The following is a 14723-nucleotide window of genomic DNA, read 5'->3' as shown; positions in this document are numbered from 1 at the left end:
TGTTTTTTTCCACTATTTCCAGTTGGAAGGTGATTTTTCTTATTGAATCATCAAATAGAAACAAAATAGAACTTGAGTGCCTCTGTCTTACATCTTGTTACTATACCAACTCTCCCACATACTCAGTATAAGACCCCTTTCTTGTTTTAGGTACTGTTTTTCAAAACCGTTTAAAAAATCTGTCCCATATTTTTGCAGGTCTCTGTTTCTTATGGGCTTGAACCTCCATGATGCTATTCTTAAGACTTTGTACCATTTCTGTAACAGTGCTTGGTACATGAATTTACTGTTTGGTTGTTTTTTGGTTCATGTCCCTCAGATGTCAGAACTTATCAGACAACTTTGCCTTATTTGTAAGATTTATATTTTTAAAACCTTTCAACTATACTGAGTTGTACTTTTTATAAATAAATTTCAGAACTCATTGGTCCTTCACAAGTGGACTTACTTCATCCTAACTTTCATAACTAGCATTCAAAATAGTAACTGCTTAAGTACATTAGCCAGATGTTAATTTGGTTTGAGGAATTGCAGCTGAAGTACTTTTTCCTTTGTGCTTTTCTATATTTTAAAAAATTAGCTGCTTACTATTATCAGTACCAAATAATATTAGTTAGCCACATATGGAAAAATGTGGTCCTTTTGTTAATTTTTTTTATTGGCTGGCCCATGTGACTTATGAATGTTTTATTTAAGCTGTTGATTTCTAGTCATCTTAAAAGTTTCAAGTTACTATAAAAACAACATCTTTCAGAAATTTCTATAGTTTAGTCTTACCCAAATTATGGATTCTTAGTCATGAGTTTAGAAAGCTTTTTTTAAAAAATATTAAGGTTATCCTTCCTACCCCTTCCTTGATGTGTTCATCTCATTTGTTTAAACAATGATAGGATAGTTCTAAGAATAATGATCTAAGGGAAACGATGGAATTCTAGATGTGCCCATGTCTGGGCTACAATTTGTTTAAGGTTCAGCAGACAGGTAGAGACTAGGGATTTTTATTTTTTATATCTGCAAGAAGGTTTGTTATTTTTTTCTTTAGTATTGACTTATGAACATCCAGATACTTCATGTGTTGTGTATGGCATTAAATCCTATACCAGTATAGATTCCCTTTTTTCCCACAAACCAGATTATCATATGTTTATGGGATTAACTTTTATTTTGTCATTGTGAACTTAAAAAAGATCCATCTGAAATTGGCTGGAATTTTAGATTGTTTACTACCAGTTAATTTAGAGCAGGGGTCCTCAAACTTTTTAAACAGGGGGCCAGTTCACTGTCCCTCAGACTGTTGGAGGGCCGGACTATAGTTTAAAAAAAAAACTATGAACAAATTCCTATGCACACTGCACATATCTTATTTTGAAGTAAAAAAACAAAATGGGAACAAATACAATACTTGTATTTGCATGTGGCCCGAGGGCCGTAGTTTGAGGACCCCTGATTTAGAGTGTGTGGAAATCTGCTAGTATTTCCTAAGGCCATATAAGTAGTGAATGATAATTAAGAATTTTGGCCAGTTTTATGTTCTATCTAGAGCAGGGGTTATCAAACTATTTCTGTAAAAGGCCAGATAGTAATTTTTTTGTGTTGCTGATAAAGTAAAATTGGAGCATATTACATAGTTATTGATATATAAAGAGAGAGAAGCCAAATTTCCACAAAGTTTTTCTTGATAAAACTTAAAATGTAAAAAACAAAGTAAAATGCAGTTTTAATGCTGAGTTTATAGTAGAAAGAAATGTTAGTAGAGATGTTTCATAGTGCGTATTTTCCCCCAAATAAGTCAGATTTTAGGAAGCATGGTATACAGAATTCTGAAAAAAAAATTTTCTAATCAACAAAGGCAATAGTTCATACCCTTTCTAGAGGCAACTTAGAAGTAAATCAACAAGAAGACATCCTTGATTTTTAAGAGCAGTATAAATGATGTTGAATTACAAGAAGGAGATGGGCAGATAAATGAGTTTCACATCCATAGTCACATGCATCAGAAATTAGAATGATGAAGGATTGGATCCCAACAAGGATTTCAAGGACTAAACAGCCATGCCTTTGTGAAGGGTTCCACATAAAAAAATTAAAAACAATCTCTCCAAGAACACAGGTTCCAGTAAGAAGGCAGAACAGTTAATTAACTCTAGGAATTATGTAGAGGTTTTATAGCTTGTGAACTTTTGAGGAAATACGTGATTTCATTACATTTCTTAAGAGTTTTATTTAAGCATAATTAATATACCAAAATATTGCATGTTTAATGAATTCAATTTGATGCATTTGGACATAAGCAAATACCTGTGATACTATCACCACAATCAAGGTAATAAACCTATATCCATCACCTCCAAAACAAAATTAAGAACTCAAAATGTAATAATAATCGAGTACAATGTTTTATAATATAGGTCTACTAATTTAAAAAATGGCATTCTTTTGGGGGTTAACATTTTCTTAATTGGGGTTAAACATATTCCTTATCATCAAAATCATGTGCAGGTATACATCTAGTGCTCCTGACATAAAATGAGATTTTCCATATTTCATCTTTGAAAATGTCCTTTCACAATATAGGTATTGCTATGTAATCAATCCAGAAGCATATAATTTTTTTAAAAAAATGTTTTTAATTGATTTCAGAAAGGAAAGGAGAGAGAAACATCAATGATGAGAGAGAATCATTGATTGTCTGCTTCCTGCTTGCTTCATATTGGGGATCGAGCTCGAAACCCGGTGTGCCCCGACCGGGAGTTGAACCGTGACCTCCTGGTTCATAGGTTGACACTCAACCACTGAGCTAAGCTGGCTGGGCCAGAAGCATATAATTTTAATGAAGCATATTCATCCCTTAGAAAGAATTTATAGAATTCTGTTAGACTCTTCATGTTTACCTTTTAACATATCATTACACTGCAGTTATTACTTTCAATTGAAGGTTAGGTGGAAGGTCCTCAGTTGCACAGTTAAATGGATTTTTGAAATAAAGAAATTTTACTTTTATTTGCACTAAGGTCTAAAAAGTGCTTCGGGAACTGTAGTTTGTGCTCATAAAATATATCTACTACAAATTTGTATGGGAATGCAGCTCTCATTTCTTTGATAGCACAAGTGCATATAAAGCAGCTTGACTTTGTGATTCCAGTGGTATTGTTGAAATGACTTACTGCAGGATAAGTTTTACATATAAGCACTATTTTGCCTTGTAATTTTAAATGTTTTTTTTTTATTGATTTCAGAGAGGAAGGGAGAGGGAGAGAGAGAGATAGAAACATCAGTGATGAAAGAGAATCATCCATTGGCTGCCTCCTTCTGCACACCTTGTACCAGGGTTCAAGTCCGCAATCCGGGGCATGTGCCCCCACCAGGAATGGAACCTTGACCTCCTGGTTCATAGGGTGATGCTCAATCACCGAGCCACATTGACTGGGCTGCCTTGTTATTTTAGGTTGAATTCATTAAGAACATTATGAATCCTTTAGCAAAAGCTAAATTCCCACACTGTTATTTTGTAATGGTAATTGGGGGTGGTTCTCATTGGGGAAAATTTTTGATTTTGGGCCTGGGTACAACAAATCACAATAAAACTTTACCAATGACAAGCCATCAAAATGAACAAGTGATGAAGTAAGTCAAGATACTTAGTTTCTGTTTCTGACAGAAATTCATGGAACTGATGATGATGATGGTTAAGTCCACAATAATGAAGCTTGCCATTCACACTATTGGTTCAATAATATGATGGATTTAAATATTTTCTGCAAACTCCCTGCTGATGAATAATATAGTGAATAACCATAGACTTAGATAACTTATATTTTCACAAGGTTTGTAAATTTTTCTGTTTCACACATTTTACCACTATTTCAGTTTAATACATCTTAGCAAATTCTACTTCAGGTTGTACTGAATTAGTGTTTTCTCCACTTCTTTGAAAACATGATCACCTATAGTGGTTCCATGCAGATTTATAGAGGCTACTTCTAAATCTCAAACTCCTTGAATAATTCGCACTTGACTCCTAGCATACAGTTGTGGACTTATTATGAGCCAAGGAAAACCACTCAAAATCATTTGCTGCCTTGTTTTTCAATTGTTTATTGATGTGTCCCAATATCTTCAAATTTCTGAGCAATTGTACTCATTAAAACACTAATAATTTTAAACAACTTTATTTTCTTTGTACACATTTCTTTAGCTTCTGCCATCAAATGCAGTTTAACTCAACATCAATAAATGATTTTCCTTGCTTAGCCAAGAAATGAGCCACTGGAAACTTGGTTGAAGCCTTGTTTTTTATTTTTGTGAAGAAATATTTTGTGAATAGCTATTTTATTTTAAGTTTTCCAATTTTTTACACTGTAGCTTCCTGTGAATTAGGAATGATAATATCATTAGTCTGATAATATCAACGTATATTTCATTGCTTAAGCACAGTTAATGTGCCATTGCATAATAAACAATCTTTACCGTCTAATCTGATAAAATAAGCCACATTCTGTGCCTTTAAGGGTGGCATTTTAAGTCCACCTTCTTGATATGATGTGATAAGTGTGCATCTGTAACTTCAAAAATGTCACAGTATGGTGATGTACATGGCATTTGAAATGCTGTCAAATTATAATTGCATCACTACAACTTATAATGCCCAGATCACCATTGTAAAGCAGTGAGAGTGCCACATTTAGTCTGTCACAACTATTAAACTTTGTCATTATATCATAAAAGCCATAGACAATATGTAAATGAATGTATTTTACTATTTCAATAAAATAAACACTGAAATTTGAATTTCATATAACTTACATCAAAAAATTCCTTCAAAATAAACATTTAAAAGTGTAAAAACCATTTGTGGATCTCAATAAGAAAAAAATAGGCACCAGAGCTTAATTTGGCCTTGGGCCATAGTTAGCTAACCCCTGACCTAGTCTTTTTGGGGAGTTTTCTATTATGAAATTTCATTCAGATGAGGTCTTAAAATTTACGTCTTGACCTATATTCTGGATTTTCACATAATTGAAAATGTTTTATAGGATACATACTGACTTCTGTTTTCAAGATTGATTTCCTTTCTCCTTTTAGATAATTTTCCACTTGTTCATCAAGATGGAAAGCTCAGATTCTAACGATAAAGGAAGTGGTGATCAGTCTGCAGCACAGCGCAGAAGTCAGATGGACCGATTGGATCGGGAAGAAGCTTTCTATCAATTTGTCAATAACCTGAGTGAAGAAGATTATAGGCTTATGAGGGATAACAATTTGCTAGGCACCCCAGGTATGTGATAATGTAGTTTAAGAATTTATATATGTAATTTGTTGGTCTTTTAAAAAAATAGCCTGTTTTGAAAATCAGTTTCTTTAGCCATTATGAAGTATGATTTTAATGCAAGGCATATAGAATGACATTTACTACTATATTTATTACTTAATTCTGTTCACTTATATTTGGAATTATCCTATATCATATTTTTAGTTATGAATTACATTATGAATTTATAGTGAGCTTATTTGAAAATAGTGGAGCTGAACAATTTTTTAAAAATTTATTTTTATTGACTTCAGAGAGGAAGGGAGAGTGAGAGTGAGATAGAAACATCAAAGATGAGAGAATCATTGATTAGCTGCCTTCTGCATACCCCACACTAGCAACCAAGCTCACAACCTGGGCATGTGCCCTGACTGGGGATTGAACCATGACCTCCTGGTTCATACGTCGATGCTCAACCACTAAGCCATGATTGCTGGGCTGAACCATATTTTTGTTGGCTTATTTAACTTCTAGGCATGAGTCTAATTGTGGAAGAGCTAATGGGAATTTTAGTTCCTAGGACAGACTTACTCTCTTTTGTTATTACTGATTCCCTGAATATGTCCCACTCATAATCCTCCAGAGCTAGCCTTCGGTAAAATTAGCAATTATTCAGAACTTTGTGCTTGGCTGTTAGGTCCCATTTGATCATAGTTAAAATTCATTATTTTTCATAGTTCTTATTTCTATTTAATTTTACTAATCTTTGAGTGATTGCTTAAATTTTAAAAGGTCAGGTGTTGGTTAGTGAAAGGAAGTACAATTTGAATCATCAGCACCAGGTTTCATTCAGAATATCTAAGTTGGGCTTCTGGTCCTGCCATTTATTAGCATGTCAGTTTCTCACTCAGTCTCAGTTTTCTTGTTTTAAAATACAGATAGTAATATCTACCTCCCAGACTTGCAATTGTAATGAATGAGGTAATATAGGCAAAAGCATTCAGTAAACTACAAGAAATTTGTACAAATATCAATTGTAAAGTCATGCTCTCAAAGAAATGAATTTTACCCAAGTTTCCTACTCCTTGGTTTTCATCTCAGATGGGTAAGAGTCATTGGTTTTTATTTGTAATTTGGCAAACATTTTAAAACTATTTTCAGGTGAAAGTACTGAGGAAGAGTTGCTGAGAAGATTACAACAAATTAAAGAGGGCCCACCACCACAAAACTCAGATGAAAATAGAGGTATATTTTGCTTTGCAGGGGGTGGGTAGAGGATGGAATGGATAAAAAAGTTCATAACAGTAAATGTCAGCTAAAGATTATCCAGAAATGATATAAAGTAATTTGGTGCTAAGTTACCTGCTCATAAAGAGAACTGGCATTGTCTTGATATTTGGTAAGAATGTGAACATAGGGTGTCTTTTTTTTCTGCTTTATCTTTAGTTTGTTTGTGTTAATTGGGGCATTGTGAGAAATGGCATATTTAAATGTAATTTCTTGATTTTCCACATCCATTGAAATATCCTTCTATCTACTGAATTATTCCTTTTTTTTTAAAATAAACATCTGAGTTCCTCACCAGCAGAAAGAAATGCTGTATTCTCTAACCTGGCCGTTCTCAACAGGGTTTAATTTTGCCCCTTATGGGACATTGGCCATGCCTGGAGACATTTTTGTTTGTCAATACTGGGAGTTTGTTATTGGCATATAGTGGGTGGAAGCTAGGGATACAGATAAACATTCTAACTAACATCCTGATGTTTTTTTCTCAATGTGAAGTAGAGAATTTCACCATCTAACCTAAGAGGCTAGTCTGGTCTTGAATGTGCCATTATATGTATTGTGCTAGGTTCAGACTATTCATTTGATCTGATGTCCAATTTCATGTTAATTAAGAATCTTGGTAACATGAAGAAATAATTTAAACATTTTCAAACCTATAAACCTTGTTTATGTTATTTTTGCAATGGCTACAGCAGTCTTGTATTTTAAAATGTCTTACATTATCAAAGTCACTTAAATCAAGAGTCTAGAAGAAATGTTACAGGCTAATGAAAATTTGACAGAAATGTAATTTGAACTAAAATTCTAGCTCTATACCTTAACTGGTATTTACCTTGTTTGATTACAAGAGTGTCTTGACAGTGAACTGAAAAATATTGTTTTCTGACAATCCACAGTAATATGCTAGGCTCTTTATATAATAGACTTTCTCCAGATTCCCTTTAAGAAAATTCTCTAAATTTTGTTTTTTTAAAAAATTATTTTTTAATATATTTTATTGATTTTTTACAGAGAGGAAGAGAGAGGGATAGAGAGTTAGAAACATTGATCAGCTGCCTCCTGCACGTCCCCTACTGGGGATGTGCCTGCAACCAAGGTACATGCCCTTGACCAGAATCGAACCTGGGACCCTTCAGTCCACAGGCTGACACTCTATCCACTGAGCCAAACCGTTAGGGATAAATTTTGTTTAGATTAGCTTGCACTTCCAAAATGAAATTGAAATTTCCCTGCCTTTACTTGCAAGTCTATGTAGTACAGTTTACAGAAATCTATAAATTTGAAATCTGTTCAGAGTCTGTTCTTTTTTTTTTTATAATACAAAGTTTCTGAGCACTATTACATGATTCTCCTAATTTTAGTAGTTCCTTTTCTCCTCTTCTCTTTTAAAAACAGGTGGAGAATCTTCAGATGATGTGTCTAATGGTGACTCTATAATAGACTGGCTTAACTCTGTCAGACAAACTGGAAATACGACAAGAAGTGGTCAAAGAGGAAACCAATCTTGGCGAGCAGTGAGCCGGACTAATCCAAACAGTGGTGATTTCAGATTCAGTTTAGAGATCAATGTAAACCGTAATAATGGGAGTCAAAACCCAGAGAATGAAAATGAGCCATCTACAAGACGTTCTAATGGAGAAAACATGGATAACAGCCAAAGGCAAGTGGAAAATCCACGATCTGAATCAACATCTGCAGGGCCATCTAGATCAGAACGCAATTCAACTGAAGCATTAACAGGAGAAGTCCCATCTACTAGAGGTCAAAGAAGAGCAAGAAGCAGAAGCCCCGACCACCGGAGAACCCGAGCAAGAGCTGAAAGAAGTAGGTCACCTCTGCATCCAATGACTGAAATTCCACGGAGGTCTCATCATAGTATCTCATCTCAGACTTTTGAGCATCCTTTGGTAAATGAGACTGAAGGAAGTTCTAGAACCCGCCACCATGTGACACTAAGACAGCAAATAAGTGGACCTGACTTGCTAAGTAGAGGTCTTTTTGCAGCTTCTGGAATAAGAAATGCCTCACAGGGAGCAGGTTCTTCAGACACAACTGGTAATGGTGAATCTACAGGATCAGGACAGAGACCTCCAACCATAGTCCTTGATCTTCAAGTAAGAAGAGTCCGTCCTGGAGAATATCGGCAGAGAGATAGCATAGCTAGCAGAACTCGGTCAAGGTCACAGACGCCAAACAACACAGTCACTTATGAAAGTGAACGAGGAGGTTTTAGGCGTACATTTTCACGTTCTGAGCGGGCAGGTGTGAGAACCTATGTCAGTACCATCAGAATTCCAATTCGTAGAATCTTAAATACTGGTTTAAGTGAGACTACATCTGTAGCAATTCAGACCATGTTAAGGCAAATAATGACAGGTTTTGGTGAGTTAAGCTACTTTATGTACAGTGATAGTGATTCAGAGCCTAGTGGCTCAATCTCAAGTCAAAATATGGAAAGGGCGGAGTCACGGAATGGAAGAGGGGGTTCTGGTGGTAATAGTAGTTCTGGTTCCAGTTCCAGTTCGAGTTCCAGTCCTAGTTCTAGTTCCAGTGGTGAAAGTTCAGAGATTAGCTCAGAGGTGTTTGAAGGTAGTAATGAAGGAAGCTCATCATCAGGCTCATCAGGTGGCAGGCGAGAGGTTCGACACAGAGCCCCAGTAACATTTGATGAAAGTGGCTCTTTGCCCTTCCTTAGTCTGGCTCAGTTTTTCCTCTTAAATGAGGATGATGATGACCAACCTAGAGGACTCACCAAAGAACAGATTGACAATTTGGCAATGAGAAGTTTTGGTGAAAACGATGCATTAAAAACCTGTAGTGTTTGCATTACAGAATATACAGAAGGCAACAAACTTCGTAAACTACCTTGTTCCCATGAGTATCATGTCCATTGCATCGATCGCTGGTTATCTGAAAATTCTACTTGTCCTATTTGTCGCAGGGCAGTCTTAGCTTCTGGTAACAGAGAAAGCATTGTGTAATTAAGGTCTGAGCTCTCAGCTATGTACCTGGTATAGTGATGGGCAAACAGGAATCACTTGCTTTATGTCCACTTTTTGAGTGGTGCTTGTAAAGTTGCAACCTGAATTGAGTCATTGCTTTCTGAATGAATCCTTGTCCTGTCTCCAATTTCTGTTCCAGAATAAAAGGAAATATTTAAAAAGCAATGTTTTAGGACATAAAATCTAATTTCAGCATCAGTAATTAATATACTAATGATTTATTATATATGTTTATTAGTTTCTCCTTTGTTATCTTAAAAGATCTGTCTTAGCAATGGCTGTTTCATGTTGATTTTTAAAATTTCCCATGCCATAGGAGAGAAGGGCTAAGGAAATTACCAGTTTAGACTAAGTTACAGTACATGTTTTATAAGTGATTGCTTAAAGCTTCACCATTCCCAGTTATTAGTTGGCACAAATTTAGCTACATGCTGACTATCATTTGTTCACCTTTTAGGCAAGGTGATATTGGACATGTCAGTGTAAATAACACTAAGGTTAGATCTTCTAAGTGTATAACTGTCTTCTAAGCCCATCACTGTGGCACACTGTAGAGTGAGCTTATAGTTTAATTAAGATGTTTATCTTGTGGAAATATTAAAAAAGCCTATGCTTGTGTAAGTGAAAAAAATCACATTCATTTGTTTAAAAATGTAAAGCTATTTTGTAGAGGCTCAGTACTTTTCCAATGCACTGTTGTAATAATGCATTACAAATTGTAAAGTACCATGCATAGAAATGAAAAAAACTGCTTTTCGTGAGCCAATATAGTAAAAAAAAAAAATCACACCAAACAAAGTACAAAGCTCCTTTTGTAAGTGTGTACATGTCAAGAGCAGAACATATCTATAATATTTAATGTATGTGAACAGCTACTGTGACATTGCAAAGTAAAGGTCAGAGTGCAGAATTGAACTACATTGAAGGCCAATGGAAATTGTGTGTTTTAACTTGGATTTAGGCAGAAAATGAAAGACGGGGGGCGGGGGAGACTACTACTCTGGAAGAATTTAAACTTTTTCATGAAGACAGTATAATCATACTGGTTTCGTATGGTGAGATCTTTGACACAGTATTCTACTTGAGCAGATGAAGTAGATGAACAAATTAGGCAGAGCTTTTGCTTTAAGAAAAACAAGCCACTATGACCTAGTATGATTTACATTGTTGTTTTTACAAGTCTCTGCAAAAAAAAAAACAAAGGAGATAGCAAAAAAAAAAGATCATAAACCACTTTTAGCCTAAAAATTGGTAGAGATGTGTATACTAATAAGAAAGTCTCGAATTTGCATTGTTTTTCAAGATTTGTCATTTAAGGTACCAGTGCACACTTGTTAGTATTTCACTGCTGTCTAACACAACCTAATATTTCACATTTAAAGACCAGTTGAGTAGTTAAGAGATTTTCTTTTTGAAAGTGAGTCATGTTGGGTTATTTGAAATTCAAATTTCAGTTGTGCTGCCCATATTTGAAGATGAGACCACTGACTTATGATCCATGGGATATGCACTTTATGTTGTTTCCTTAGTAGTAACAATAGGTTTGTGAAAAGAACCTCAGCACTCTTGCCGAATTTTTCTTTCGAGGTTGATTGGGGTTTGGATTAGTCTGATTGTGGAAGACTGTGTTTGTTTATTTGGAAAAAGCTAATGGGTCCAAAGAGGAATTGAACACATCCTTGGCCTTTAACAAAGTGAGCTGACTACCCAGGCATTATCAGATACTCAACAAAATAAACAATTCTGCTTTTAGGAACTGTCTAGTTACCTTAACTGCTATCAGTTTAGCTGTAAAGATGATTTCAAAGCTCATATTTTCATGTTTTCTTCTTGCTTTCAATCCTACCTAAGTATCAAGGAAATGAACTTGTAAATGTGGTAGTTGTTTGCTAAGGATATGTACTGCTCTTGCAAGAAAGTAATGTTCAAACAAAGGTTCACTTATTTTTTTTAATATAAGCAGAAATCACTGTTTATGGCGCTTATATAATACATTTTATCTTTTAAAAAAATTGTCCATGTAAAAGTCAGAATTCCTTTATATTTGTGAGCCTCCTTGTCGCCTTTCCTAAGGGTATGTAATCTGGTTTTCAGATCTGCAGGATAGTCCTGATTGGCTAAAAACAAACCCATATTCCTCTTGGCATAAAATGTCCCATTATTATAGGGGTGTTCCATTTTATATAGTTTAAAAACAACAGCTCGTTCTAAGCATAAAAGTTACTGAAAACAGGTATCTCCCAAAATGTATTATTCTATTACTCATTTGTGAAGTATTAAAGTAAGAACTCATACTGAGTTCTGGTTATGAAGGTAGATATTGAACCTATTCATAAATACTGGAAATAGAATTTTAAGTTTATAGCCCTCAGTAGAATGCACATATTGGGCATGTGCATGTGAACATCTTTTTCAATAGCATTCATTGATTTCCATTAGATTGTGTAGAATGGATAAAAAAAATTTAGTGGAATTAGCTTTTTTTTTGCAAGGCCCATGACTAATATGTACTTACTAGTACTGGTGGACATTGAAGACAAGGTCATTTGTAGGTGTCAGATGTACAATGGAGAAGAAAGATCTTTTTTCCTACCAGCATCCAAACACCTACTCCCTTAAGGGAGCATTTTTTTGCAAAAGACTTTACATATTTTGTATTTTTGCACTTTTTTCTTTATTAAAGAAAGATTCTTTCCGGGAACTTCATGCAGTAATAGGAGCAAGATAAAACAATGTTGGGAGTTTACATTGTTCAAAGCATAGGGGGAAGTACTAAAATCTGAATTTCTTTGAATATTTCAGATATTTTAAAAAATACACTTACTAGTCTGAAGCATTTGAGATGTTATGTTGTTTAACTCCAAGCAGCTGATAAAGCTGCAGTTTATTGGTACTACAAACAAAATTGAACAAGTTCGGTTTAAAGTTTTCAGACTTTGTAGCAATACTAGATGACCCATGTTAATTTTGAGTATTTGCTCTCAAAAGAACACATTAGTCATACCTCAGTGGTGTTAGTGTTGCAATGTAGGGAATAATTGGGCAGTTAACAAGAAAAATGTTTAGCGCATATATATATATATATATGAAATATCTAAAAATATCATTGGAGTTTATCCAAACTTTAAGATTAGGAAACTGGTTATCTATAAGTGTTACCTCAAGTAATTCACCCCCCCTGGGAAAAATATGTCCTCTCCATGCCAAGTATTCAGTGTCTCAAATTATATTTATGAAGGATTATCACTTAATATGCTTTGTATTGAACCACCTGCTTCCCAAATATCCATGACAGCCATGACTTCAGTCAGTTCCCAAAATACCCATGTGATAGGGAGGTGAATGTTGCAAAATGCCTCCTAAAAGGCCATTTTTACAGCTTGCTAGAATACAGCGGTACCTCATAGTTGTTGATACTTTTAAAGATGGAGGATATTTTTACCTTCCTCCCCTTCTCTTTTGTTCTTTTATAAGTAATTTGCCTTATTTGAATTTTTAAGTTTTACCTTACTGGCTTTCCTGTCAAATGTATTACCAACATTAAGTACTTAGAAACCATGTTTGCAGGGCACTTTTATTCATGGCTTATAAGACTATGCTGATTGCTACTTTCTAAAGTATTCTGTACCTTAGTAATGCAAGAGATTGAAAAGGCACATGTTCAAGTGTCAGGTGTTTTCTTCCTTAGTAGAATTCTTCAGGATGTTTTATATTCAATAATAGTGTTGTAATTCATTGAGTTAACTTAGTAAATTGTATGCTTTTGAAAACATTTGAAAATGTAAATCAGTATAACATGCTTTATTTGTAAAATTAAAGTTCAAGGTCCAAAGAACTAGTATAAAACTTATTTTTAAATCAGATTTTAATAAACAACTAAGAAACAGCTATGAAAACAGCTGTAAAACTTTTAGTATCCTGAAATTGAGTTCTTAACTGGACATTTCTAAAATAATATCTAATATTCCCAGTAAGTGATTATCTCACTTGATTTAAGTAAATCCATTTTATATCTAAAACAGCATATAATAGGGCTATTACTGAAGTGTTGGAACTTACAAGGGATAACAACAGTTTATCAGTTTTATGATTATTTTCATTTCTATATAGGTGTTTTAATTCAAATTTGAAGGAAATGGGCATAACCTCTAACACTCAAATAAAATTATAGTGAGGTGTTTGTTTTTTATTAGTATTTCTTTTGCTAAAGACCCACAAGTTGCTTTATGGTCACTTGGATTGAGTGATAGCTTAAATATATGTAGTGAAAGCAAACCCATAATACCACTGTGCCTAATTATTTCAGGGTTCCTCTATCAGTTCCTCATCTTGCAGATTTATTCCAATACCAATGTATGGTTGAACCAGCTGCCCAGCCTTAAATCCCTTTAGTGCCCCTCTGCTAACATTCTTTTAACTGATTGATTTGTATGTGTTTTAACTATCCAGTGATTGGATTTTACCTCTTGATAGGTCCATTTGTCCTTGGTGCTGCTTTTAAATATGTAGGGCTATGTGATCAGGTATCAAGTTCAGTAGGTACACAATTGGCCTGGATACGTATCTGCCTGTTTTATCTTCTCCCAGGAAGAGCTTCTTTGGTATAGATGTTTACGTGGGTTCATATAAAGAACTGGGCTGCAATCTTGGGAAGCTTTCTGAAGTCTAAGAACCTGAAGGGACCTGGAGGGGGAATAGTAACAAAGGCTGCCTTTACGTCTTTGAACACGAAGCACATAAATGTCCGTTCTGTGACGACGAAAGTGATTGTTACACCAGGGCTTCCTGACCTCTGGGAGAGACTTGCAAAAAAGCAGAAAGGAGCACAAAGTGAAGTTATTTTGGTTAGTTTGCTTTATCTGGTTTCTCATTTTCTTTAAATTTAAACCTGAACATAACACCCTTCTCCAATATCTAGCCAGCAGACTCCTGGTTGGGAAGCCCTGTATTAAAATTTGAGAATGTACCCAGTTTCCTTTTTTTGTACAGTGCTTTTACACCTGCTAAAAATTAACTTGTTTAATGCAGAACAAGACGTTGGAAGGTCAGTCATATTAAAGCTGGTTTGATTATTAATAGTTATCTTTTAGGAAGAAGCTTTTTTCCCTATGTAAGATGTCATACTGCAGATTTAAAATATAGACTATCAATAAAATGCATGAAGTGATCATTTGTGCTTGATCATC

General features: G+C 34.7%; 1 protein-coding gene across 6 annotated transcripts in view; it reads left to right on the top strand.

Moving 5' to 3' along the window:
* RLIM (ring finger protein, LIM domain interacting) overlaps positions 1 to 14723 on the top strand; it is a 26912-nt gene extending 12189 nt beyond the window's left edge. For 5 of the 6 annotated variants that reach the window (XM_014466113.2, XM_014466104.2, XM_006082940.3 and 2 more), the window contains 3 exons: positions 5083 to 5275; positions 6410 to 6493; positions 7931 to 14723. In XM_014466113.2, the coding sequence (XP_014321599.1) occupies positions 5107 to 5275; positions 6410 to 6493; positions 7931 to 9516 (1839 nt within the window). In that variant the 5' untranslated portion in view covers positions 5083 to 5106 and the 3' untranslated portion in view covers positions 9517 to 14723. Of the gene's footprint in view, positions 1 to 5082; positions 5276 to 6409; positions 6494 to 7899 lie in introns of those variants that run through there. The other variant, XM_023764716.1, reaches the window with a different exon arrangement.

Source organism: Myotis lucifugus, unplaced genomic scaffold (assembly GCF_000147115.1).
Source record: "Myotis lucifugus unplaced genomic scaffold, Myoluc2.0 scaffold_4, whole genome shotgun sequence".
In the NCBI taxonomy this organism is placed as follows: Eukaryota; Metazoa; Chordata; class Mammalia; order Chiroptera; family Vespertilionidae; genus Myotis; species Myotis lucifugus.
Note: the sequence above shows the minus strand (reverse complement) of the source record. Positions and strands in the feature narration are given on the sequence as shown.